Source organism: Bos indicus, chromosome 17, assembly GCF_029378745.1.
Source record: "Bos indicus isolate NIAB-ARS_2022 breed Sahiwal x Tharparkar chromosome 17, NIAB-ARS_B.indTharparkar_mat_pri_1.0, whole genome shotgun sequence".
Taxonomy (NCBI): domain Eukaryota; kingdom Metazoa; phylum Chordata; class Mammalia; order Artiodactyla; family Bovidae; genus Bos; species Bos indicus.
Genome location: NC_091776.1, coordinates 72042290 through 72068972, shown reverse-complemented (window position 1 = coordinate 72068972; position 26683 = coordinate 72042290). Strand labels below are relative to the sequence as shown.

The 26683-nt window shown below is 60.2% G+C and overlaps 1 protein-coding gene across 2 annotated transcripts; it reads left to right on the top strand.

Moving 5' to 3' along the window:
* The first annotated feature begins 1823 nt into the window (after nucleotides 1-1823).
* Nucleotides 1824-26449, top strand: UBE2L3 (ubiquitin conjugating enzyme E2 L3). Of its 2 annotated transcripts, XM_070769977.1 has the most exons (4): nucleotides 1824-1940; nucleotides 12357-12452; nucleotides 22068-22254; nucleotides 25190-26449. In XM_070769977.1, the coding sequence occupies exons 1-4, from the start codon at nucleotides 1914-1916 to the stop codon at nucleotides 25342-25344; spliced, it is 465 nt and encodes a 154-aa protein (XP_070626078.1). In that variant the 5' UTR covers nucleotides 1824-1913; the 3' UTR covers nucleotides 25345-26449. The 2 variants fall into 2 exon arrangements, with proteins under 2 accessions (XP_070626078.1, XP_070626079.1); XM_070769978.1 differs by lacking the exon at nucleotides 12357-12452 and having other exon boundaries at nucleotides 1892-1940.
* The last annotated feature ends 234 nt before the right edge of the window (nucleotides 26450-26683 follow it).

The window sequence follows — 26683 nt, the reverse complement described above, 5'->3', positions numbered from 1 at the left end:
CCTGAGGACCCCGCGGCCACGAGCAGCAGCATCTTGACTCTTAGCTCCCACTGTTGCCAGGAAAGACCCATCCTCCATCTTCGGCATCTGCATCCCTCTCTGTTCTGGGCCCCTCCCAGCCACCGTCTTCCTGGGCAGCCGGAAGCCAGAGGAGGCCTGATCCATCCCCCCACAGACACCTGGCAGAACCTGCGGTCCAGGCATTCGCCCTTGCCCTCATCAAATGTTGGTTGAGCACCCCGCCTGGTCCAGGCAGAGGATGGGGGCAGGCGTCAAGTTAGTCTCCTTATTTGCTAACCACAGAGACCCTGCAGTGGGGTTTGCGAAAGCAGGAAAGGGGGGCCCTTTGGCTTGACCGTGTCTCCCAGACCTCGCTTCACCCCTCGCAGTCCAGCAGCAGACTTGGATGGGACCCCTTTGGTGACTGGGGGGCTGAGGAAAGCTTGATTGACCCCTTGAGCCTCAGTTTCTCCCTCGGTCAGTGGGGCCGCAAGAGTTGTGACCTCAGAGGGTGTTTGCGGGCATTAAAGGCAGGCTTGAGCGTGGACACCGGCAGGAGCCCGCCCACTGCAGGCGGTCAGGCTCTGCAAGCAGGGCGGCATGGCTTGTGCTGCGGGCTGACGGGCACTTGCCTGGTGGATGAGGCGGCGCTGGGCCAGGGAAGGAGCGAGGCAGCGTGGGCAGAGACCAGGCCCAGACCGCAGGCACCTCCCCGGTCCTCTGTCTGAGCCTGCACACCTCACCAAACCCCCCAACGCCTCTGTCATTTTCCTGGCTGCCTCCCCAGGGTGTGGTGAGGAGGGAGAAGAGGAAGGGGTCACTCTTTTCAAGAAATATTTCTGTGTTTGACTGCCCTAGGTCTTAGTCGCAGCCCACCACGGTATCTTCCGTCTTCCTTTCGGCATACAAACTCTTAGTCACTGCACGTGGGATCTTGGTTCTCCAACCAGGGATCCAACCCATCCAACCTGCAGTGAAGTGCAGAGTCTTACCCACTGGACCACACGGAAGTCCCATACTGGTCAAATGTGCAGGAGCGCCACTGTGCACCAGCCCTGGGGAGGCAAAGGATCTGCTTTCTCCCTTCTCCCTCCCGGCGTGAAGCCAGGGCTCTCCGGACCCTGCCGAGATCGGCTGTGCTCCAGCTGTCCACCTCCAGGGCCCTTTTCCTCTGCTCGTGAGACACCCACTGCTCTTAGCGTGGAGAAGAGCTCCTTCCCAGGCCTCCGTGATCTGCAGCGCACCCTGGGCTTGGCCTGCACTGCCGCCCGGGGTCCCAATCGCCATCACCTCGGCCTGGATGATTCCCCTCCTCCCCCGGCCCTACCGCATCCTCCGTCCTCCAGCCAGAAAACTCTCCTTACACTCAGGCATCTGATCTGACCCTGGGGTCGCCCTTCCGACCTCAGGCCGCTCCATTCCACCCTTCGGGTCCCTGCGTTGCTTGGCGGGGGGTTGGGGCCGGCGCCCAGCATGGGACAGAGTCGGGCTCGGCTCCTCGCTGGCCGCACTACCTTGGGGGTAAACGCTTGGCCTCCACTTCCTTCTGTTTCCAAGAGTGTTACTTAACGCTGTTTGCTCAGCCAGGCTCCTGCCCCACCCGCCCCATCGCATAGGTGCTGAGCGGTGTCTGAAAGAATCCCGGTGCTTCTGCACACCTCCTGCGGTCAGGACCGCTGTGCATCTACTGTGTGCCAGGGCCTGATTCCACCCGGTCTGCTAGCGCCGCCGCCCCCGGCACCCGCGGAGGGAGTGAGGGGAGGGGCGGGCAGGGTCCCCGCGCGCGCCCGCGCACCATAGGCGCCGCGGCCGCGCGCGCGCCGCGCCCGCCCCTCCCCCGCTCCAGGAAGTGCGGGGGCTCCGGCGCCGGCCGCCGCGATGCATTCTGGGCCAGCAGCAGCACCAGAGCCAAGATGGCGGCCAGCAGGAGGCTGATGAAGGTAAAGGCCATTCTCCGGCGCCGGCCGGCGGGCGGCCGGGCGAGCGGCGGCGGCGGCCGGGCCTCCCGCGGCCGCCCGGGCCCCTCGGGGCGCCGCCCGCCGCCCCCCACCCCGCGTGGGGCCGCCGCCCCGGGCCGCGAGCCGAGGGGGCTAACGGGCCGCTAGGCCTCAGCCCCGGGCGGGAGCACCAGGCCGCGCCGCCCCGCCCGGCTCCGCCGGCTCTCTCTCCGCGCGGCGGCCGCGGCGGCTCCCGGGCTGAGGCGGCGGCTCCCGGGGGGCCCGAGCGGCGAGCCCGCGGGGCCGCCCCGCCCTGGGCCGCGGCGCGCCGGGCTCGGGGCGGGGGTCGAAAGTTAGGCCGGGCGGCGCGGACGCCCGGCGGGCCGGCGGGCCTGTCTCTGCGCCGAGTCTCCCCGGGCCCCGGGCCCTTCTGGAGCCGAGTGTGCTGTCTTGGGGGCGGGGATGACGGAGGGAGTCGGACCCGGCCAAAGTTTACAAAAATAACCCGCGACTCTGTATCTCGAGGGCGGCGGGGCGCCCTCTCGCTCGCTGGCCGCCCGGGTGCGGAACCGCCGGCGGTGCCCCACCGGGCGGGCCTAGGCCTCTCTGGAGCGCGCCTGCCGGCCGTTCCCCGCCAACCCTCCCCGGAGCCCGAGCTCACCTCGGGTAGCCCTGCCGGTGGAGGTGCTGCACCGGGCCGGAAACGAGCAGGGCCCGGGAGCCGGCTTCCTGAGCGACCGTGGAGGACTGGGGCTCCTCCCGGGCAGAGCCGTGCTGCAGAGAGCCAGACGCGGAGCTTGGGAGTCCCGGCACCCCGCCCCGGGCCCTGGCTCCTCGGGAGCGTTTCCTTCCTTTTGTCAACTAAGGGCTAGAGACGTCGTTGAACTTCCTAAGACTCGATTGGAACCGGGCTTAAAAGGACGGTCAGCGGAGTCCAGCCTTGTTTTCCCTTCTCTTGTCCGCGACCCAGCCGTCCACACAGTCATCCGGATGGGAGGACCGATACTCGGTTATTTCCCTGCACTACTCCCCCCAAAGGCTAGCGCTCCTTGATGCCTTTCAGACGTTACTTTTCTGAAAAGGCGTCTTGATGTTGGTCCCTCCATCTCCGCTCTTACTGAGATGACTGTGAATCACGGCCTCACCTCCCAGGATGCCCCTCTGAGTTCTCACCTTGTCTGACTTGCCTTCTGGGTCACTGAAGTTCTTTTTCTTCCTAAAGCACATAGTTAATCCTTTCACTCCAACCCCTTACAATCCTAACCCCTGTGATTTTATTGTCCTGGGAAGTTAATCCTGGCTTCCCCACACGCCAGACCCTGAGGCTTCTGGAAAAGCAGTCCCTTCGGCCACACCTCCTGCTGCTTGATTCCCTACCACTCTTTTTTTTTTTTTTAAATATCGGAGTATCCTCTTATCAATGCAGGAGATGCAGGAGACTCAGGTTCGATCCCTGGGTTGGGAAGATCCCCTGGAGGGTGAAATGACAACCCACTCCAGTACTCTTGCCTGGAAAATTCCATGGACAGAGGAGCCTGGTAGGCTACAGTCCATGGAGTCGCAAAGAGTCGGACACGACTGAGTGAGCACACACACGTAGGTGATTAGCAGTGTTGTGATGGTTTCAGGGGACAGCTCAGGGGCTCCGTCATGTGTATACGTGTGTCTTTTCTTCCCCACTCCCTCCCATGCAGGCTGCCCACTTACATGGCGCAGAGGTCCCTGTGCTCCACAGCGGACCTTGGTTTCCCCGCCACTCTTGCACCTCGTCACCGTGGCTGCCTTTCTGCTTAGCTTTGACTTTGCGCTGCTCTCTGCTTCACTCTCAGGCTTGTGTGTAATCCTCCTCGTTATTCCCAGTTTTAAGGTGAGAGAATGGGATGCAGGGAGTCTCTGGCTTGCTCCAGTTTCCTAGCTGGGGAAGGAGTGAGCTTCCCAGTCTGACTCCACAGCCCCCAGCCCTTAGGCGTCCTTGGCACGTGCCGCTTGCTGTCCCCGAGAAAGGCAGCCTTCCCCTTGCCTGGCCTCCCTTCCCGGGAAGTCCTGGGTTCAGCCCCGAGGCCTCGCCCCGTCCCCTCTCGGAAGGAGTAGTTTCCTCCTTTGTGTGACCACAGCACTTTCTGTGCAGTGCTCTCTCTCTGAGTGCTTGTCACAGTTGTTGTGTTGGACTTGCCTTTCCCGCTGGGCTCTGAGCTCCTCCAGGGCAGGGACCTCGGCCTAGCTCATCCTGGCGTCCCTCAGTCTAGGCCAGTTGACCCAGTTCAGGGCTCCCAGGGGTTTGAGAGGGGAGGTAAACGGTTTTTCAATTATTTTTGCGTTGTAGAAAACTAGAGCTTAGGAGAGAAGAAATACATAACGTTTTCAAAGTACTTACTGAGTACTAGATTGTTTATGTAAGTTTTTCCTTATTTTTTCAATAATTCGTAAAGTTAGTGTGTCGTTGTCATCATCTTAGTAGTGAGGTAGTTGGGAAGCTTAGCTGGCTGTCCAGGGAGAGATGCTGCATCTCCCTGGCTCCAAATGCCAGGTTCCATGCCCCTCCCGACACAGTCTCCCGTCTTACTCCAAGGAGTGCTGAGGAGCACGTTGGAGTCTTGACTAGTGGCTGGAGATTCTTTCAGTTCAGTGTTGGATGCTCCTTACAAGATGCTCATCATTGACTCTGAGAGTCAGTGTTTCGGCCTGGTTAAAAAAAAACAGTGCCGAATCAGGTCATTCGATACAGAGCTTGGATAATAAAAGGGATTTCCGGTGGTGAAAAGTAAACAGTGTTGAATAGTCAAATGGATTACGTCTTAAAGCGCTTCACGTTTCCTCAGAGACCATTTTCTGAGACACTTGGAGTCAGAGACTTCTTTGTAACAGCGGACTGTCTGCAGATAATGTAAAATGCATTATTAAAAGTAGAGTGATTTGCATATGCCAGGCCAAGAAGTTATTTTAGGCAAAGTGAACATGATAAAGTCTTTAGTTTAAAAAGCAAGTGCCGAAAGGATTAGCGTTTTTTTCAGGACCCTTTTTAGGAATTACAGTGTCAATAAAACATTAAATACATTTTAATTTGCAAGCGGCTAATTCCCTGTGGATGGCAACTGCCAGATTGTAACCATGGCTTCAGTCGGGAGGGGAAATGGCTACAAAAGTGAAACCCGTAGGTGTGGCTGAGGGAAACTGGTGGCAGTCTGCCTTACTTCAGCCTCAAGTGCAGCACTCAGCCGGGTGTCTTCCCAGAAGGGCTTTTCTCAGTGGGGAAATGTGTAGATTTGAAAGGGGGTGACGTCGCACTAGTTACTTTTACGATGTAACTGTCATGATGAGGGGTTCAGAGGGATGGCGGCCTTTCCGTGCTGTTTAACTGCTGCTCACCCCCAGCTCCACGTCGGCGTGCTTTCCGCCCATAATGGGAGCAAGTGGGGGGGCTGCTGACTGACAGTGCGGGCCCTGGAACCATGCTGAACACTGAACTCGGGCGCCGAGGTTACGCGTCTGGGGTGGGGGGGGTGTGGGAGGGGAGTTTTCCCGGTGGTGGTGTGCCAGTGTTCGTGTTCTGAATCCCTGGGTTGCGGGGACTCGAGGAAAGAGCTTCGTGTTTTACCCTGAATTCGTGCCTGGCGGTGAGTCCAGACTGGTGCAGCCGCCCCTAATGATCTTCTCTGTGAGCGCTCCTCCACTGAGAGGCTGGGACGGGCCATCACTGTGGCACTGGGGCCTTTCTTGGGGTGCACACGAGCACGAAGACGCTTGTCTCGAGGTGCGCGGGCCTCTTCTCATCTTGTCACAGCGCTGAATCAAGAGGCTGTCGATTTCCGTTTCATTATGCCAGGCCACTGGGGAGCGTTCTCACTCTTGGAAAGGATCACTAAGTGTTCAAGAGGTACTTCTCTCTTCTTTGACACAACAGTAATTCGGGAATTAAAGCTTGGAGAACCCTGACGCCATCCTTCCGGGCCTGGACTCTGTCTGTCGTCCCCCCAACCCTGTTCCTCCCCCCGCCTCGAGAGAGAGGTCTCCGTGCAGGGTTTGTGGACCGCCCCCTGCCTGCTCTGCTCTGCGCCCCTGGGCCCCGGCCCGTCTGCCCTTAGTTAATGGGCTGCTTGTCTGCCACGGTGCCAAGGGAGGACCTGAGGCTCCCGCCTCGCCCCTTCGCCCGCGAGGAGCCCCTTGCCAGCTGCTGCTGAAGCGGGCCTTTATGTCCCTCTCCCGTCGGGCTTCTCCGTGGCCCGCCGCTGTGCCCGTGTGTGAGCGGCCGCGGCCGTGGCGGACACCTGCTTGGGATCGCTCAGTGGGCCCTTTGTGCTCCTCCCCAGCCGCCTTGGTCCCACGCCATCCGTGAGTGGCAGCGCGCAGAGAGACGCACTCACACCGCTCCTAGGAGCTGCGCCTGTTCCTGGCTTGTTCCTTCCAGGCTTGGCTTAGCAGCCCCTCGTCCCTGCCCGCCCGTCCTGGACTCCCCGGGGCCTGTGAACTCACGGCCAGCACAGCTGGTCTCTGTGCACGAGGGTGCCTCCTGGTCCTCAGAGGCTCAGCTCTGTGGGGTCGGGAGGGTCCCCCTCTAGGCTGTGCCCTCTGGAGCTGGAGGACGGGGATGGCCCAGCCTAGAGCAGAGATCCCGGATGCCCGCCCGCTGAGGAGTGGGGAGCAGGGCAGGACCCCTCTGGCGGGAGGAGGCCTGTGCTTGCTCTGGCCCCGGCTCCGAGCAGGGCGCTGGCCACTGGCGGGGCAGCTGCTGGCGGTGAGGAGCTTCCGTCCTTCAGAGCAGACCTCATGCTCAGGAGCCCGGCCTCATGCCGCTTACCTCGCACAGCCCCCTCCCTGGGCATAAGGGACGACCTGTGCAGCGCTTTGTGAGACGCTGGGCACTGGCCGGGGTTACCCTTGGTTGGACCCCCGCGCTGGCTGGGCTGCTGATGGAACCAGCTTCTGTCACAGCGCTTCGAGGGTGGGTCTCAGGAAGGGTGGCAGAGACGCCATGCCTTTTAGCTGAGGGCCTGCCAGCCCTGGTGCCGCGTCCAGAAGCGGGCGCTTGCTGGTGAGGGCTCTGTCTGCTCGTGTGTCCTGTCCGGCCTGGTCCTCCTTGGGCTCCGGTGAGCTCAGCCCTCGGCCCTGAGAAGGGAGCGATGGGGCTCATTCAGGGCCGAGCTGCAGAGTGGAGGACACTGCAGGGTGGTGCACAGCTCGGTTCTGGAGCGTGTCCTGGAGTGTCGCGTCTCAGTTCAGGGAGCCCAAGCGAGTTGCTGGATCCCTCTGGGCGCTGGCGACGTCACCTGTGTGAAGACACAGTGAGTCACTGAACAGCGAGGTCTCAGAGGCACACCTGGCACGTTCCTGTGTGGGTGTCAGTGCGGGCGCGAAGACCGCAGCCTGGGGGGTGGTGTGTGGAGGGGGGTGCTGCCCCTGGGGTCGTGGGTCGGGGCCCAGAAGACAGGCCGACCCTCTTCCCGCATACCTGCCCTCCCATCTCTCGAAGTCACCTGTCCATTAGGGCTAGGTTAGCGAGGGGTTTCCTGAGATAGTCGTGCGATCGTCTTTGTTTGAAGATGTTTACTTTTTGCAGCGGACTTAGGCAGCTCTCGAGTTCAGAACGGGCCTCTTAGACTCACCTGGGTGTTCTCTTCCTGCCCTGAGTTCCAGACTCAGTGAGGCTGCTGAGCTGGGCAGGCGGTCCTGGCAAGGACCCTGAGCTTCTGGTCTCCTCCCCAGCCCTGGCCACCATCTCCAGCCTCCAGAGCTGCGGGGCCCCAGCAGGTGGGAGGCCAAGGCCTGGCCAGCACCCACGGGCTGGTGCCCACGGGGGTGCCAGTCAGGCCCTCCCTGCTCTGCAGGTCTCCCACTGCCCACACTGTGCTGTGGGCTCTTGAGGACAGATGGGACAGAGGGGAGGCTTCGTCTGGGTCGGGGGCGGTGGGGTGTGCTGTTGAACCGCTCTCGGCCTGTATCTGGTTGGAGGCTTCCGTGCTCCACCATCTTGCCAGACCTTGTTGCTGCTTCTCACCAGCGAGCTCAGCAACGGCCTGAGACGCTGTGGGACGGCCCTGCTGGGTGGGTGCGCACGGCTGGAGCCATGACTGGCGTCAGAGCTGGTGCTCGTGTGGGCGGCCCTGTCGCGTGGGGGCACCCACACCCTCTCGGGCTGGTGTCCGATGGCCCCTGAGCCCGTCCTGAGACGGCTGGTAGACGTCCGCACGCCCCCACCCGGCCGTGGCCGTTTTTGGGAAGCTCTGCACAGGAAAGGACCTTCCAGATGACCCACCGCAAGCTTCACACCCCGTCCTGTCCTGGGGTGCCAGGCCCGCCACCGCACAGGTGAGAGAGACGCGCGTCCTGGGGCCGCCATGCGGGGGGCCGGGCGAGGGGGCCGCCTGAGCCTCCCCCAGCGCCCCTGCCGCATCCTGTGTGCTCCCCGCTCAGCGCACGGTGGCCCAGCACCGGGCCTGGTTCAGCTCTCCGTCTGCCTCTGGCTCGCCCGTGTCCTGCCTGAGCTCTGGGGTCCTGATTTCTCCAGAAGGTTGGCGGAACCAGCTCCCAGAGTCTGGACCGGCGCTGAGCGTGGTGTTCGTGGTGGTAACTGAGTGTGCCGTGGCTGGCACCATGCCGTCCGCTCGCCGGGGGGTGGTCCTGCCCCCTCGGCGAGCAGTCCCTGAAATCAGAGGCTCGCGTCCTGGGGCCTTGTGCTGGATTCCCAGTGCGCTGAATTACATTAGGGTCTCAGTGGGGTGTCATTGTCCCAGGTCGCATGTGAGCTGGGAAAGTGCCTGTCAGAGTCGGTCCCCCTGACACCGTCTGGCAGAGAGGGGGAGCCCTTCCGGATGATGGCCGTCCCACGAGTTGCTGGCTGGCGGTGGATAGGCCTCCTGTGCCTTTCCCTCGAACGTCAGGCTCTGCCTGCCGGTTTCTTTCGGCCTGGATGGCAGGGGCCTCGGAACATTGCTGGCACGGTGATCCCTCGACGGGCGCCCTCCCGCGCAGGGACGGCTCCAGAGCAGGCCTTGTGTGTCCTTGCCTCTGTCGTCTTGGAACTCGAGTCTTTTGTGAGTCCTGGAAGGTGCCATTCCAGGGCTGCCAGCCCCCTGCGATCCTGACCGGGGCAGGGGGACCCCCTTCACCCTCACCCACAGCTCTGTGATGGGCCGTCCGCAGGCTGGCGGCTCCGGCGCAGGCTCTCATCCAGGCCTTGTCCTGCACGAGGTCTGTGTGTGGCTGGGCCTCCCCAGCCTCTCGGTCAATAAACCCGCCTGCCTGCATGGGGTCCAGAGGTCCGGACGCTGCTCTTCTCAGGCGGGCGGGAGTGAGCCCCACACGGAGGCCCCATCCTGCCTGGCATCCCGCCTCCTCTGCCCTCGTTGGGGTGCTCGGGAGGGGAGTGCGATGTGCTGTGGGCAGGCCCCCCTTCCTGTGTCGTCTTTTGAATCGGATCAGGTCACTTGTGGAAGCTCTGCGTAACAGCTGGGGACACCTGCGTTTTTCATTTCAGGCCCTGAGCGCTGGCTGAAGGTTCGCCAGAGCTCTCCACACCAACACGCGTCACGTCGTGTCCTGTTACATGGAACAGTGTGTGGGGGGGGACAGGGTTCAAGGGCAGTGGAACGCCCCCCAGTGTCTCTTGTAGCTCTCTGCAGGGCCCTGCCGTCTCCAGACATGACGGGGCAGGCACCGCGGTCCTCTGCTCTGCCTGCTGCTTGGACAGCGTGTGGAAGCGGCCACCCGCCGAGTCAGGAAAGCCCTGTTCCGTGTGCAGCGGTGTTGGGGGCGTGGCTGGGGGCTGGCATGCACCCTCCATGGGCACGCTCGGGGTGCGCTCGGGGCCTGTTGTGTGGCGTGCTGCTCTCCGGGCAATGCCTGTGCTCGGGGAGCTCGCTTCCAGTGCTGTAAAGGCCTGTGGTGGTCTGGGCCTTGGGCCCTTCCCTGTGGGAAGGCGGGGTGGTCCCCAGGCAGGCTGTCCCCTGTGAGGTCGATCAGGGAGGCCTTGAGCCATGTGCCTGGCCGGGCACACCACGTGCACACCTCTGGGGGGGCGGGGGCAGAGTCGGTCAGCACAGAGACTCCGCCGGGCAGCGGTCCCCTTGGGGCCCTGTGGGGTGCAGCCCTCTGCCCTCCTGCCGGGGAAGCCCCTGCCCCTGGGCTGGCATCCCCGGCTCCTTTGGGGGCCTCTCAGCAGCTGGCCCTGGCCGCTCTGCTCCCAGCAGGGCCGAGGCAGAGCTTGGTGGGCACGGCCGTCAACCCCGTGCTCCTGCACTCTGCTCGCCCCCGGCTCTCCTTTGCGGGGCCCTGCTCCTGCGCCCGTCGGCAGCCCCGGCTCTGAGCTGCTGTGGTCTCCTGCCCGTCGCTCACTCCCCGTTGCCTGTCCTCAGTTACGGGGTCCGGCCGCTCCGGCGGGGCTGCCAGGCCTTGAGGCGACCCCGTCTCTTCTCTGGCGCCTTGAGCCAGCCTTGGCTGGTCCTGGGTGGAGGTGTGACTGGCCTTCCGAGAGGGACACTTCTCGTCTGTGCTTCGGTCTTGTGCAACTCGGGGCTTTCTGCGAGTGTGCTGGCGCGAGCTGTCTGTGGGTCTCAGCAGCGGGGCGGGGAGGGCCGGGCGGGCGGTGTCACGGGCAGGGTGCAACCGCCACCCTGTTGAGAAAGCCCTGGGCTGGCTGGTCTGTCTCCTCATCTCTCACTTCTGCCTCGTGCCCACTTCTCGTTGGTTAGAATGATGCAAAGGCGCTTGCCTCCTCATCTTTGCTGAGCCTGACTTGACAGCGAGGTGACGGGTTCATCCGGAAGCGTGCTCCGCCTTCCCGAGGCCCGGCCCTGCGGACACGGCCTTGTCGTCTCCTCCTGGGCCGGGGCGGGGGGTGCCCGTCCCGCGCCCGTGTCTTGATGCCAGAGCTGGGCGCCCGCGCCTGCTTGTCCTCCCACTCCTCGCGCAGGGGCCTTGTTCCGGCCGTGCGGTGGTGGAATCCCTCATTCCCCTGCTTGTGTTTATTACCCGCACCTCACGTTGCTAGTGTCTGGGCTTCTGAAGCTGTAATGCGTACGTGTAGGTTATTTTAAAATTCATCGAATCCGTCCTCCGTTGTCGTTCCTTTCCGTCATCTTCTGTTTTTTGGCCATGTGGTTAGTGGGATCTTCACTCTCTGACCAGGGATCGAACCTAGGCCCTTGGCAACGAAAGTGCAGCGTCTTAACAGCTCGACCGCCAGGGAAGTCCCTCGTTTGGTTTAAAACTTTTGTTTAGCTCGCTAGGATGCACCCTTAAGGGACGTGGCATCTCCTGCCCCTCGCTGAGGCTCTGACTCCGTGTCTTGAGCAGGAGCAGAAGCTGAGCGCACAGAAAGGGCTCCCCGGCACTGCTCCCCCTTGGGTCATGAGCCTGGAGCTTCGTGCGGAGAGCGGAGTGTGGGGGAGAGTCCCTGCCCCGCCGAGTCTGCCCAGGCCCTGGGCCCCAGGGCGCCTTTCCTGTGAGTCGAGGACCAGCTGAGATCGTGTGGTCCCTTGGGGTTCCCGCTGCCACCTCTGCGTGTTCATGTGACACGCTGTCCTGCTCGTCCTGACAGTCGACCTGACCATGCCGGGCACCCCACCACCACCACCGGCCGAGACCTGACGCCGGCTCCTCCCCCCATCCCGCCACAGATCCCCAGGGCACCCTGTGCACCAGCCGTGCGGTGGGCGTGTGGGTGCCGAGGAGGGGGCTGGCTTGGAGGGGCTTCCAGGGCTGTGGGCCCCGCGGAGGAGGCAGGCCTGGCTGCGGGCTTGCAGAGGAGGCTGCTCTGTGGTGGATGCAAGCCGGGTCAGGGCTGGCGGGGACGTGGGTGGGCGGTGGCTGACTCGGGTAGTAATGCCTGTCAGTTGGTCGCCCCTGCCATCGGGGGCGGCGGGGGCCGTCAGGCTAGTGCCCTGGGGAGAACCAAGTGCCAGCCGGCTCTCAGCCAGACGGGACAGGACCGTGCGGTCACCGGGATGGGGCACGTCTGCATGACCACAGACCCTCCCTGCCCTCATGGGCCACCCAGGAGGCCAGGCTCAGGGAGCTGCCCCTGCTGCGCCTGGGCCCTGGCGCCCCTGCTGCGTGGCCTGTGGAGAGAAGCCGCACCCCTGCTGACGGTGGAAACACCCCGGGCTTGTTGGCACCTCGTCCTGCCCCCTCACCTGAGCGCGTGGGCAGCACGGCCTGGGTCCGTGCCCGCTCTGTGCCCTGCCTCTCGGGGGCAGTCCACAGGGAGGGGGTGCCCCGGGGCTGGGCTTCACCGAGGTGGGGCACCTTGGGCTGGGCCGTGGGTTGGGGCTGCCCTCCGGGGTCTCTCCCAGGCCAGGGTGGCCAGCGGTGCTCCGCAACGCCTCGAGGGGGCGTCAGCGCTCGTCTGGTTTGAGGAAGTCGGGAGGGGCTCACCCGCAGTGCCTTCCCCCGTTTGACATCCCTCTGTGCTTTGTCAACCAACAGGAGCTTGAAGAAATCCGCAAGTGTGGGATGAAAAACTTCCGTAACATCCAGGTCGATGAAGCTAATTTGCTGACTTGGCAAGGGCTCATTGTTCCCGTGAGTACTGGACAGCTCCCCTCCAGCAGCCCAGACGGGGCCGGGCGCACGGCCGACGGGCGCCTCCCAGGCCCGGGAAAGGCCGTGTGTGCAGACCGCACACCCAGTGCAGACCAGCCGCCGCCGCCTCTTGGGCGGGCCGGCGGATCCCGTCTGGTCCTCTGTCTGCGCTCCTGTCCGGCCGTGCGTCTGTCTCCGGTCCTCTGTGCGCCCGCGTCCTGGTTTCCTCCCGGCACACCCCCCTCCCCCGCCCCCGTCCGCGCCTCCTGCTGCCTCAGCCCCTGCCCTGCATCCCTCCTAGTGTCCCTGGGCTCCCGCCCTGGCTCTGCCCCACGTCCAGTTCCCTGTCACCCAGCCTCCTCTGTGCACGCGCAGCCTCTGCGCCGTGGCCTCCTGTGGCCTCCCTGCCCTCTGGGTTCAGCGGCCCCTCTTTCTGCAGCCCTTCCTAACTCCCCCTGCAGAGATGCGTCCCTCAAAGACTCCAGCGGGGACCCCAGCTTCCCACAGCGCCCGCCGGAGGTGTCTGGCCGCAGCCCCAGGCCCTCAGTCCTCTCCTGCGCTTGCCCTCAGCCCGTCCAGTCTCTCTCTCCGTTTTGTCTCTCAGGGACCCTGCTTCTGTTCAGCAGTGAAGTACCAGCCTGGCAGTGCAGGCACGAGGGTGCAATCCCTGGGTCGGGGAGATCCCCTGGGGAAGGGAATGGCAACCCATTCCAGTATTCTTGCCTCGGAAATTCCACAGACAGAGGAGCCTGGTGGGCTGCAGTCCACGGGGTCGCGAGAGTCAGACGCGACTGAGCCACTGAGCACGCACGCGCCGGCCCTGCCTCTTCCAGCGTTGGGTTCCGGGTTCTTGCTGGACGTGGGGGTCGAGTCTCGGCCTCTGTTCAGCCTCCTTGCTGGAGGCGGTCTCGCTGGGACATGGTGTGCCTTCCGTGTCCACAGTGGGCTCTGAACTGGGACCCTCGGACCAGTGCCCCCTGCCTTCCTGTTCTTCTGCCCCCACCCCACCCCCTGCGCCTGAAATCTCTCCTTGTGGCAGAGGGGCCGCTCTGCCAGAGCTGAGCAGGGGGCATGCTGACCAGAGACGCCGGCCCCTTGACACCGGCTGTGGGCCACGCTTCTGTAAAGGTCCCTGGAGCTGGAGCAGCTCCTGGGGGTGCAGTTTATCTTTACCATCGTTTGGGAAACTAAGGAGAGGGATGCTGTGTAGTGCCCGTGCACGCAGGGAGCGGTAGGCCGGCCACGTCCAGCCTGCTTGTGCCCAGCCCCGCCCACTCTGGGGCCCCGTGACGTGCCAAGCAGAAGGTGGCCGCCACCACCGGCTCGTGGCGTTTGTCCTCTACCGATGGGCTGGGCCGTGTGAAAAGTGCTGGGAGTGCACAGGGAGGGTTTGAGTGGCCGGGCCAGGCCTTCTATCCCAGGAGCTCAGCGGCGGCTCTGAGGGTCAGTGGCGGTCCGGCAGGCGTCCCTGGGGCTGCGCTGGCAGAGCCGGGGGGCGGGGGTTGATGCCTCGTTGAGCACCGGGTGGGGTGGCTGGTGGGGTCCTGGTGGTCTGGGCTTCCCCCCTGGGGCAGCTGCGCCCAGAGACTGAGGCCACGGCCAGAGCTGCTCACGCTGCCTTGCTGCTCATCCTGGGCTCCTCTCTCCATGGTGTCCCGGGCTAGGATACTGGAGCGGGTCACCGTTGCCTTCTCCAGGAATCTTCCCAACCCAAGGGTTGAATCCGCGTCTGCTGCCTTGGCAGGCGAGTTCCTGATCACCAAGCCACCAGGGAAGCCCACGTAGCTGTGGTGCGGGAGGGAGCTCAGTCGCTCTGCGGCATGGGGCTCTTCCTGGGCCAGGGATTGAACCCACGTCTCCGCAGTGGTAGGCAGAATCTTAACCACTAGAGCACCAGGGAAGTGCTCAAAGTTTCTCTATTAAAAAACTAGTAGATGTTGGTTCACTGGTGTTTTCATTGTGATAGAATTTATGTAACGCAGTTTGTCAGTTCAGCCTGTAACTGAGCGATCAGTGACGTCAATTACAGTCGGGCTGTTTTGCGGCCATCGTCACTGCATTTCCAGAGCCCACACTGAAATAAATTCTGCACCCGTGAAGTAGTAGTGCTCCACTCTTCAGCCCAACCCTGGTACTTTTTAATCTGCTTTCTGTGTCTGTGAGTTTGATAGTTTATATAAATGAGTTGTATAAAACGTTTTTTTATCTGGTTTATTTCACTTAGAATTGTTTGAAGGTTCATCTGCTTTGTACTCTGTATAAGAGCACCACTTTTATGGATGAGTCGGCTTTTGTCACACGTGTACTGAGCCTTGTGTGCATCCGTCCGCCCGCTGGTGGACAGGGGCTCGTTTGCCTCTTTGGCCGTCGTGGTGATGCTGCTGTGCGCGTCGGTGTGCAGGTGTCTGCTTGAGTCCCCGTCTTCAGGGCTTTGGGAAATACGAGGAGCGGCTGGGTCACGTGATGGCTCTGGGTTTGTCTTTGAGAAGCTGCCACACTGATTTCCATGGTGGCTGCACTGCCTCACAGTCCCACCACCAGAGTGCAGGGCTTCTAGCTTCCCCGCCGCTCCTTATCCAGTTACCCCTTTATGCACAGTCATCCCCCCTAATCCAGTTATCTCCCCCTTATCCACAGTGGTCCCCCACCTTACCCACAGTGATCCCCCTAATCCACAGTGATCCCCCTAACCCACAGTGATCAGCCCCCCACTTTTTTATGTTATCACCATTCAAGTAGAAGTCAGCTAGCGTCTCATGGGTGGAGAAGGCAATGGCAACCCACTCCAGTGTTCTTGCCTGGAGAATCCCAGGGATGGTGGAGCCTGGTGGGCTGCCGTTTGTGGGGTCGCACAGAGTCAGACACGACTGAGCAACTCAGCAGCAGCAGCAGTGTCTCATGGCAGTTCTGTTTTGGATGTTAGCTAGTACCTCAGAGCTACACCCGAGGAGCGTGCGTGGGCACCACAGTCACCTGAAGGGCCGTGTGGGGTCCTGCTCAGCTTCACATGCTGTGCGTGTGCTGCTGGGGCGCCGCGTGTCAGCCATGGGGCGCCACACGGAGCAGCCTCGCTGCCCCCGCCCTTCACCCGCACCCACGGCTCCGGCCGCCGCTGGCACTGTGCTCTGAGCTGGCCCCTCGTCCGCCCGCTTTGAGAGCCTCCTGCAGTTGGACTAGGAAAGCAGGTCCTCAGGTTGTCGTCTCTCCCTGAGTGGCGCGCGCGTCAGACTCGTCCGTGTGATTGGATAGTCCGTTTCTCTTTAATGCCAAACAATATTCTGTTGTTGGAACGCACACAGTTTGTTTATCCATTCGCCCCTGAAGGCATCTTGGCAATTCTGAATAAAGCTGCTACACGTTTGTCTCTCTGTCTTCTAGTTGTAGGAGTTCTTTATATTAAACCCTCATCAGACTTGTAATTTGCAGATATTTTCTACCATTCAGTTGGTTTTCTTTTTAGTCCCTTGATTATGTCCTTTGGTGCACAAAATGTTTAATATTCATGAAGGCCATTTCATCTATCTTTTCTTTTGCTGCCTGTGTCATATTCAAGAAACTATTGCCAACCCAGGGTCATGCAGGTTTGACTTTTGTTCTCTTCTGAGAATTCTTACAGTCTTAACTCTCAAATTTAGGTCATTGATCCTTTTTGTTTTTAAATGGTGTAGGGATAAAGGTCCAACTTCATCCTTTCTGTCTGTGGATATCTAGTTTTTTTAGGGCTATTTGTCGAAAAGACTGCTCTTTCCCACTGAATGATCTTGGTGTCCTTGTCAAAAGTTAATAGAGCTGGATTACTAACAAGGACCCACTGTGCTGCAGGGAACTACTCAGTCCCGTCCAGCGACCTACCTGGGGAAGAGTCGTAGGAAAAAGTTGGTGTGTGTGTGTGTGCACCCGACTCACTCTCTTGTGCAGCAGAAACTAAGGCAGCACCGTGCTGACGGTGAGTCACGAGCTGACGGCGCTGTGAATGAGCTGTGACCTGGTAGGAGCAGAGGAGCGCGCGCCCACTTGGGAGGGTTCACTCCTGGACTCAGCTCTGCTGGTCTGGGTGTCTGTCCTCACGCCAGGACCACACTGTTTTGCGTACTGTAGCTTTGTATGAGGTTTTGAAATCAGGAAGCGTGAGCTCTCCCGTGTTGATCTTTCTCAAGATGGTTTTGGCGGGTGCGGGCTCCTGTGCGCCTGAGCAGGACCCTGTGGGGCCTTGCCGGCAGCCCCCTCCGTGACTCTGCTCTCACTCCTCCCTGAAGTCCCTAGCTCCGAGTGTCTGATGCACGATTCCTGAGTTGTTTTTCAGACCCTAAAACCCAGTGGAAGGAAGGAGCTACTTGGTGGCCGTGAGCAGGCCGCCTGCTGACGCCTAAGGATCGGTAGCCTTGACCCTTGGGACCACACCTGTCGCCTCACCTTCGCCAGCGAGTACCCCGCCCGAGCCGGGTGCATAGCCTGGGCCCCCCGGGTTTGCCAGCTCTCTCCTGAGCTGTGAGCCGGCGCCGCCCTGACTGCTTGCGTGGCTCCTGTGCGTCCCTTCACGTGACCCCGTGTCAGCAGACAGGCTCTGCCGAGCGCCGGCACGCAGACCACGTTTGGTTCAGTAACGCACCTCGAGGTCCTGTTTGATTTTTGGGAAGGGTTCTTCCATTTGCGGGGAAAAAAATTGAGGTTTTGAGAGGCATCATATTGAATTTTCAGATCGCTTTACTGTTACTGTCTGTTATTGTAGATGACGATAGCATTACCATCTACAGTAAGTCTCGTAGTCTGTGAACCCAGGACGTCTTTCCACTTAGTTAGGTTTTCTCTTCTTTCAGCAGTGCTTCATAATCTCCAGTGTACAGGCTTCACACCTCTGTATTTTTCAGCTCAGGATGTAAAAACAAAACCGTAGGCTGGGCCACACAAAAGCCCAGATTTCAGTTTTCTCACAGCTCCGGAGGCCAGAGTCCCGGGGGGCTGGCAGGGCCCTCGTGTCGTCGGGCTTCCTTGTCTCAGCGCTTGGGGGCAGAGCAGGCGCGCGCTCTTCCCTTTTGACCACATCGCCTGCAGGACCAGGGATTGAACTTGCGGCCTCAGCAGTGAAAGCAGCCTGTCCTAACCTCCGGACCTCCAGGGAAGCCGCAGGAGCTCTCTTCATTGAGGACACGGATGTCGTCAGCCCCGGACTCCACCCTGTGACACTGTTGAGCCTTAGTTGCCTCTTTACTCTCTGCACGCTGTGGGTGAGGGCACCCGTGTGAGCACCTGGGCGGGGTGGGGGCACCAGCATTGAGTCTGTAACAGCCTCCTTGCTTAAGCACACCTTGGGTATTTTCATCTTCCCAGTGGCAACTCCGTTTTGGGTTCCCTGTCGATCGTTGTTCGTGTACAGAAATGTGGGTGACGTTCGCGTTGCTTTGGTTTCTGACGGTTTGTGTGTGACTCATCTTTAGTTTTCCGTGTGTGTACGATCAGGCCAGGTCCCGACCAAGGTGGTCCATTTCCCCCTCTCCAGTGAGGATGCTCTATTTCCTTTTCTCGCCTGAGTGCCCTGGCCAGAGCTACCAAGTACTGAGTTGTGGCGTCTCCAGCCTTTGTGGCGCCGGGTTTGGTGGGAGACAGGTGTTCACAGGTGGGGGTGGTTTGGGGATGGTTGAGGCACTTTACGTTTATTAGGATCTGATCTGACGGGAGGCGGAGCTCAGGCGGTGACGCAGGCGTCGGCAAGTGGCTGTGAACCTTCTCTGTAGAGGCAGTGTGCATAATTATTAATGGAATAGTTTGCATTCTTGTTTTGCCCAAAGTCTCTGAATCCCAGGTGCTATTCTGTGCTCACAGTGTACTTCCGGGAGAGCCCTGTCTCAAGTACACAGTGGTCACTGGGCTGGCGGCCACCGTATTGACGGAACGTGTGTGGACCAGTCAGGACTCAGCCCCAGTTCACGGTGAGGGAGCCGGGTGGACAGAAACAAAACGGGGCTGCTGGCAGCGTGGAGACGGGCGCTGTGACTGGGCAGCCGCCGCGCGGCTCCTCCCAGGCTGACTTCTGCTCCGTGACTGGCGGGGGCGGCGTCTCGGCGAGTTCTGGTTCAGGCGGACAGGCCTGTATCTGTCCCCGCGTTTCCTGCCCTTGGCCTTGCGTTGCACAGTCTGTGAGCTGTTGAGTCTCTGGCTCTCGCGGCGCACTGCAGACTACATCTTGGTGTGTGCAGGTGGGCTGTCTGTGCAGCGTGGTCGGTTTCTCTTGTTCACGAGATGCCAGCAGCCACCTCTGTCCGTGGGACGACCTCGGGCGCTTCTCAGCCTCTCCAGGAGGGACACCCCTGCCCTCCGCCGGAGCCCTGCTCCTGAGTCAGCCTGCTTCCTCCCCCGCGGTTTCACCGAGAGGCAGAGACCACGCATCTCGCCCGTGTGCAGTGTGGGGTCCGTGGCCTCCGGCGTGCCTCCTCTGCCGCAAGGGCAGAACGGGTTTCGTTATCCTCAGAGAAGTGTCCCGCCAGCGTCGCCCGCGCCCCGGGCACTGAGCTGTGCTCGTTCCTGCGTGTGTGCACCCGTGAGCTTTGTCTGCCACGCGGCCTCTCCCTGCTGGGGCCTGTGTGCAGACTCCGCCGCGCGTGCCGCGTGGCCCTGCTGCGACGGTGGCGTCGGCGCCCGCTCGCCCATCCCCGCCTGAGAGGCGCTTGCTTGTCTGCGCCGTCTGGGCATCGCGAGCGAGGCCGCTGTGAACACGCACGAGCGGGGTTTCCTGGGGGCGCGTGCCTTCATCTCCAGGTGCTGGCCTGGGGTGGGGTTGCGGGGCCCCATGCTGGCCGTGTCTCATGCTTTGACCGGTGCAGGCTGTTTCCACAGCGGCCGTTCCGTCGACACCCCGACAGCTGCACGTAAGCGTTCCGTTTTTCCACCTCCTGACTACGGCTTGCTGTTGTCGGTCTCGTTTACAGCCCTCCTAGTAGGTGTGAAGTGGTGTCTCATTGTGGTGTTTGGTTTTGTGTATTTTCTGGCCTTGCCACACAGAACGTGGGCTCTCAGCTCCCCGAGCAGGGGTCGCGCCGCCGGCGTTGGGAGCCCAGTGGCAGCGTGGGACCCGGGAGCCCCTCTTGCTGCGGTTTCGTGGGCCTTTTCCTGAGGGAATGAGGAGCCTCCCTCCCTGAGCCTGTTGCCCGTGTCTCTATCCGTTTTGGAGACTCGTCTGCCCGAGTGCCTCGCCCACTGTAACCTGGCTGACCACCTGGTCGTAGTTTTGTTTTTGAAAGCTGTGTGGTCAGTCTCTCTCCGAACGAGAAGCTGTTTTACTCCCGAGTGCTGACGGCACACGGGGCTCCTCCTGCGAGTCGCCCTGGGGTCCTCAGGCGCCCGCCCGCTTCGCCCCCGCACGCTGTGGCTGGTGGCTGACGCTCTTTTCTCTTCTGTGGAGCCGACTCCAGCCTGGTTCTGGAGGCCTTGTGTTCCAGGCACGTTAAATCAGTGTTTGACGGAGGACATTTTTGGCCATGTTCAAAAGAATAATACGAAAACTGGTGTTGATGATCGCAGGGTCAAGAGAAGAAACGGACAGCTTAGCCGTTCCGTTAGCAAACGTGAGGCTGGTTCTGGGGACGCCTTGGGTCCCTGCGCTCAGGTATCACCCAGACTAACAGAGAAGGCTTCTCCTGCCTTGAGAACACGGCCGGTGACCTTGACCTCGACCTCACGGCTTCCCGGAGCAGCAGTGCCTGCTGGCCAGCAGTGAGGGCCGGGTGCCATGGCAGGGTGAGGGGTGATGCCAGCAGCAGAGTGTGTGCGTGCAGGAAGCCTGAGCCCACCCACACCCCACGTTCTCTCCCAAAGACATGCATTTCTCTGACATTAGTAGCTCTGGAGGCTGGGTCCTAGAGAGCAAGTGTGACCCTCCGTTTGAGCGGGCATAGGCTTGCGGTCCCTTGACCACGAGCGTGCTGACTGGTGTGCATCCAGACAATGGAATAATTGTTGTTCAGCCGCTAAGTTGTGTCCAACTCTGTGACTCCATGGACTGCAGCATGCCAGGCTTCTCTCCTCTTCTGTCTCCCAGTTTGTTCAAATCCACGTCCATTGAACCAGTGATGCCATCCAGCCATCTCCTCCTCTGTCGTCCCCGTCTCCTCTTGCCTCAATCTTTCCCAGCATCAGGGTCTTTTCAAATGAGTCAGCTCTTCGCATCAGGTGGCCAAAGCATTGGAGTTTCAGCTTCAGTATCAGTCCTTCCAATGAATATTCAGTGTTGATTTCCTTTAGGATGGACTGGTTGGATCTCCTTGCAGTCCAAGGGACTCTCAAGAGTCTCCTTCTGAGTGTCTCTTGAGTTCCTATTATTGCATTCCAATCCCCTGTGATGAAAAGGACATCTTTTTTGGTGTTGGTTCTAAAAGGTCTCGTATAGAATTGTTTAATTTCAGTTTCTTCAGCCTCAGCAGTTGGGGCACAGACTTGGATTACTGTGATAATGAATGGTTTGCCTTAGAAACAAACCAAGATCATTCTGTCATTTTTGAGATTGCACCCAAGTACCGTGTTTCAGACTCATGTTGACTAGGAGGGGTACTCCATTTCTTCTATGGGATTCTTACCCACAGTAGTAGATAAAATGGTCATCTGAATTAAATTCACCCATTCCATCCACTTTAGTTCACTGATTCCTGAGATGTTAACATTCAGTCTTGCCATCTCCTACTTTTCCACATCCAGTTTACCTTGGTTCACGGACCTGATGTCCCAAGTTCTTATGCAGCATTTGTTCTTTACGGCATCAAGGTTTACCTTCCTTTACCACCAGACACGTCTACGGCTGAGCGCCGTTCCCACCTTGGCCCCTGCGCGTCCTTCTTTCTGGAGCTGTTAGTCACTGCCCTCCGCAGGAGCATATTGGACACCTTGCAACCTGGGGGGCTCATCTTCCAGTGTCGTATCTTTTTGCCTTTTCATGCTGTCCACGGTGCTCTTCAGACAGGAACACTGGAGTAGTTTGCGATATCCTCCTCCGCATGGACCGCCTTCTGTCAGAACTCTCCACTGTAACCCGTCTGTCTCCTGTGGCCCTGCGTGGCATGGCTCAGCGTCATTGAGTTATTCGAGCCCTTTCGCCATGACAAGGCTGTGATCCATGAAGGAGAGTGGAATAAAACTGAGCGTCAAAAAGAAGTGCTCTGACAAGCCATGGAAGAACCTTAAATGCTCATTACTGAAAGAAGCAGTCTGAAAAGGCTCCAGGCTGTGTGATTCCAGGCAGAGGGTGTAAGGCGCCTGCAGCATCCAGCACCGTCACGAGCCGTCTGCAGGGTGTGGGCTGTGGGTGAGGGTGTATCGGCCACTCAGTCGTGACATGGGGGTGTTGGTGCTTGGGGAGGCTGTGTGTGTGGAAGAATTTTGTGTCTTCCTCTCAGTTTTGCAGTAAAGCTACAGCTACTGAAAAAAAAAGTCTTATTTTTTAAAAAATGTAGAGAGACCAGGGTGTCCATCTCAGGCACCCTGCTCTACGAATACTACTTATCATTTCCTTGGTGGTGATGAGGCTTTAGTTGATATAACCTCTTGAATCAAATGAAGCGTTTTCAAGGTGAAACCCTTGGAGCTGTCCTGTCTCAGTGGCAGGCTCACGCTGGTCTCCTTTCTCTGCAGGACAACCCTCCCTATGATAAGGGGGCCTTCAGAATCGAAATCAACTTTCCAGCAGAGTACCCCTTCAAACCACCGAAGATCACGTTCAAAACGAAGATCTACCACCCGAACATCGACGAGAAGGGGCAGGTGTGTCTGCCTGTAATTAGTGCTGAAAACTGGAAGCCAGCAACCAAAACCGACCAAGGTAAGGCGTCTGCCCCTTACGCCTCCTGGGGCCCCTCTAACTCCAGGGGGCTCGGAGCCCGGAGAGACCTGCAGCGCCAACCCCGTGTCCCTGGAGGCTGTGCTTCCCAATGTCCCACGGGCGTGACGCATCTCCGCTCAGCTCCAGCCCGCAAGGAGGCTCCTGGGTGCGCGGGCAGAACAGCCCAGCGCACCTGGGGCAGGCAGGGTGCGACCCTGTCGCCGGGAGTGTTCGTGAAGGACTGGGGGCTGCCTGGAGGGGGAGCGGCCTCCCAGCGGGTCACACGTGGGCTCAGGCTGGAAGGTAGAAGGGAGGGTGCTGGGGGCTCATGGCCTAAGGAGAGGGCGTGAGCCAGAGGCGTGAGGCAGGCCGCAGGACGCTGGCTCGAGGGGCGCGGTGGGAGGGCCTGGCCTGGCTTGAGGCGTGTGCCCATGTGGAAGTGTGCGCTGGCTTCAGCAGGCCTGAGTTCTGTGCGCCTCGGGGCCAGTGCCCACGCGTGCTCGTGTTTCTGGGGAAGCACTTGGTTCGGGATTGTGGCCACCCCGCTTTGTCCCCTGCGAGTGACGGCTCTTTACTTGGGTCCATGTTTAGCTTCCTTCTGTCTCTTCTGTCTGTGCTGGGTCTGCGCTGCTGCGGGCGGGCTTCCTCCAGTGCGGTGGCCTCTCCTCTGCAGAGCTTGGCCCTGGAGCGCACGCTCCGTAGCTGAGGCGCACAGGCTTCGTGGCCCCGTGGCACGTGGGGTGTTCTTGGGCCAGCGCTCAGACCTGTGTCCCCTGCATGGGCAGGCAGGCTCTTGCCCGCTGGGGTGCCGGGGAGTCCCTGGTTTTTGTTTTCAGCTCTGTGACTTTGTTTTGCAGTGCTCGCCTCCTATTTTTGGTGGCTCTCTTAAAAGTGACTGCCTGAGCCACTTACATGGTTTTAGAGTCCGGAGAGTGGGTGAGTCTGGAAGCTGACAGCCTACAGGCGTGTTTATTTTCTTTGGTGACCGATATAATCATTTTCCAGTGGAACCATTGGAAGATGGGTTTAAAAGCCTTTCCCACAGCAAAACTCGCTGGACGAGGTCCCCATGAAAGGCGTCAACCAGGCTCCCACAGCTGAGTGGCAGAGCAGAGTCAAGGGAGGCGTCCCCAGGGGACTCGGCACTTGGTCTGCGCACGCTGACCTCTGTACAGACGAGGTCCGTGTCCTCGTGTGAGGCCAGGCCTGGCTTTTACTGCACAGACTCAGCTCTGTGCGGATGCCGGCAGCTGCGTTTGCTCAGGTGGCCGGACCACAGAGAGTTTCCGGTCTCCTTCCTCACCTGGCACCCGGGGCGGGCGCCCCACTGTGCACCCCGCCCAGGACAGGCCGCCCCGGTCGTCCATGGCAGCCAGGGGCCTGTTTGCAGAGGAGGTCTTGGTGCGCAGACAGCACGCTCTGCTTGTGCAGGTTGTGGGCGCTTGTTCCAGGCAGTCGGGGAACCGAAGAGACGTCGCGCTCTTCTGTACTTGTTGCCTTGGGGCGTGAAGAGAAGACTGCCGTCCGACACGGGTGCTGCTCTCTGCGCGGTGGCAGTGGGAGCGCTGCTCTGCAGTGGGAGGCAGGGTTTCTCCCCAGACGGTCCTGGCGTGGCCTTGCCCTCCTCCTCGCCACCTCAGCAGCGTGTCCCCACGTCTCTGTTCCATGACTGCCCTGCATTAGTGTCTGCGGAGCTGGTGGCTCAGGGCGACTGCAGTTTATCACCCCCATGCTGTGGGCTGTCAGTGCTCAGCTGGCCACTTGCAGTCACTGTACCGCAGGGGTCCCAGCGGCTCTGTAGCAGATAGCTGACGGCTGCAGGCGACGAGACATGGCAGAGGGAGGGGGGCCGGAAAGGAGATCCATTGTGGGGGGTGCTGGGGGACCAGGAGGGGATCACTGCTGAGAGGGCTGCGCTTGTGGGTGTGACGGAGGCCTTCGTGAGGTGAGCAGTGGTCTGACATGGTTTTGTGAATATGCTGAAAGCAACTACATTGTCCGGTTTTTAGAGAGTTTAGTTTTTGGCATGGTGAACTATATCTCAGTTTTTAAAAAGAAAGTAAAGAAGCATTAAAAATGGAGCAAAAATGGGAGAAAAATCCAGAAACAAGGCAAACCTGAACCATACAGAAAGGGGGCGGCAGTGGCGCCAGATAAGGGGATATAAGAGCAGGTTTCCTCTGCAGAGCCTAGTTCTGGCATGTACCTGCAGCAGAGCGCAGGCTGTGCTGGGTGGTGAGTGAAATTGATTCCGTTGGGAGCTGATCTCTGTGTGAACGTATCGCAGCATAGCAGCAGGATGGCGGGGACAGGAGAGTCAGGTTTCCACGTCGGTGTGTGGTTCCCCTGTGCCCCCTAGTGGGGTCCTGTCAAGGTCCTGGCTGCCCTCGGGGGAGCATTGTGGGGGCCACCCTGAGCCGTGCGAGGGCCTCCACCTCTGGAGTGGACATTCAGTGCTGCTGGGGGCCGCAGCCTCCCTGTGGTCAGATAGGTGGTCAGAGGGCCCTTTCTCAGCCACTCAGGAGCTCCTAGGGCTCTTCCGGGGGGGCTTACCATTCACACCGGCAGGCCTGCCACGCATCGTGAACCAAGTCCAGTGCTGGGCACACTGTCTGGTCCCTGCCCTGGGGCGGCTTCACCTGTGTGAGAGAGGGGGGTGGAAGTGCCTGGCGACTGGGCTCCCCGGGGTGTCAGTACAGGAAGGCTGCCTGGAGGAGGAGGGGGGGAAGCGGTATCTTGCTGTGCAGTGTGGTCAACCCTCGCCATGGCACTGGCCGCTCTCCTCCTTCAGTCTCGCCTCAACGCAGGGGAGCACTGGGCTGAGTGCTGGTGGTTGGAGTTCTGGCCGAGCCGATAGCCAGCCTCTTGGCCTGGGAGGCGCTCGGGTGCCGAGTGGGAGCCTCTAACCGGCGGTGCCCTGTGCTTTTCTTGGCAGTCATCCAGTCCCTCATAGCACTGGTGAACGACCCCCAGCCGGAGCACCCGCTCCGGGCTGACCTAGCCGAAGAATACTCTAAGGACCGTAAAAAATTCTGTAAGAATGCTGAAGAATTTACAAAGAAATATGGGGAAAAGCGACCTGTGGACTAAAATCTGCCGCGATGGATTCCAGCGAGTGTGAGCAGAGGCCCCGAGCAGTGCATTCAGACACCCCACAAAGCAGGACTCTGGAAAATTGACGCGTGCCACCGCCTGGCGTCCGCTTGTGGCAGTTACTAACTTTCTACAGTTTTCTTAATCAGAAGTGGTCTAGGTAACCTGTAAAGAAAGGATTAAAAATTTAAGATGTTCTAGTTCTGCTTTCTTTGTTTTAAAAATCACTGCTTCAACCTACTTTTAAAAAATGGTGTTTCTTTTCCTGTCCAAATTTATCCAAAATCAATTTACATTTAGGCCATAAGGTTTAAAAAAAAGGCGGGGTGGGGGGGAGGCCCTGGTTCCTCTCTGCCCTGCAGCTGCCACGTTCTTGCATTTCGTCTGATTCTCACTCCCCCACTCCCCCAGGCCCGGCCCCGCCTCCAGGCCCCTCCGCTCAGCCCTCGGCCGGCCTGGTGTGGGAGTTAGTGCAGACTCCTGACTGATTTATAGCCTCCTTTGAGAACACCGAGAAACAAGCAAACCTCCACTCCAACCCCCAACCAAAAAAAAAAACCAACAAACCCCGTTGAAAGGGGAGGTCCAGCTCTTCTGTAAAACCCTGGCTAACGTTACCCCCGTGTCGCTGGCCAGCCGGGATGAACCTCCAGCCTCAGGCCTGCGGAGGGCAGGCCCCCGGCCCGTCGGCCGGAGGACAGCGCGCCTGTGGGAGGAAGTCCTTGCCAGGGAGGAGCTCCTCCCCGCATCCCTTCCGGAAGACGTCGGGTCTCCCCGCAGACAAGTGCTGGCGTGTCCACGCGCAGGTCCGCGCTCGCTTGTCGCCGACGAGTCCACCGACGTGGCTTGGAGCTCCTCCTCCGCCTTCTGAGTGCAGCCGCCCTTCCTTAGCTCGTCTGACCCTCCGCCGATGCCAGTGTCCCGCACCAGCCCGGGCCACCGCGGCCCCCACCCAGGAACAGGACGGCCCCCCTCCATCGGACTCTCCACCTTCTTGGAGTCAGGCTCCACGTGAAGCTCGCTCAATAATCTTGACATGTTTTATATTGTTTTGACCGCCTTCTTTTGTAGAAATAAAAATTGACCTTAGAATTTATCGTCAGATGGACTCGTAAGGATCTGAATGTTCGTGTCTTTTCCAAGCAAGCGGGACTGCCCCTGAAGTAGTAGAGTCCTGGTCACTGACACCCAGAGGTGGCCAGGGATCCGAGCACCGGGGGTCCCCCCTCCACTCCTGCCACCCGGGCCTTCCTCCCCCGGCACCCCGTGGGCGAGGCCCGGTGGCGAAGATGACTTAACCTTGGCTTTCTATCTTAATTTTAGTTTTGTGAGTTGA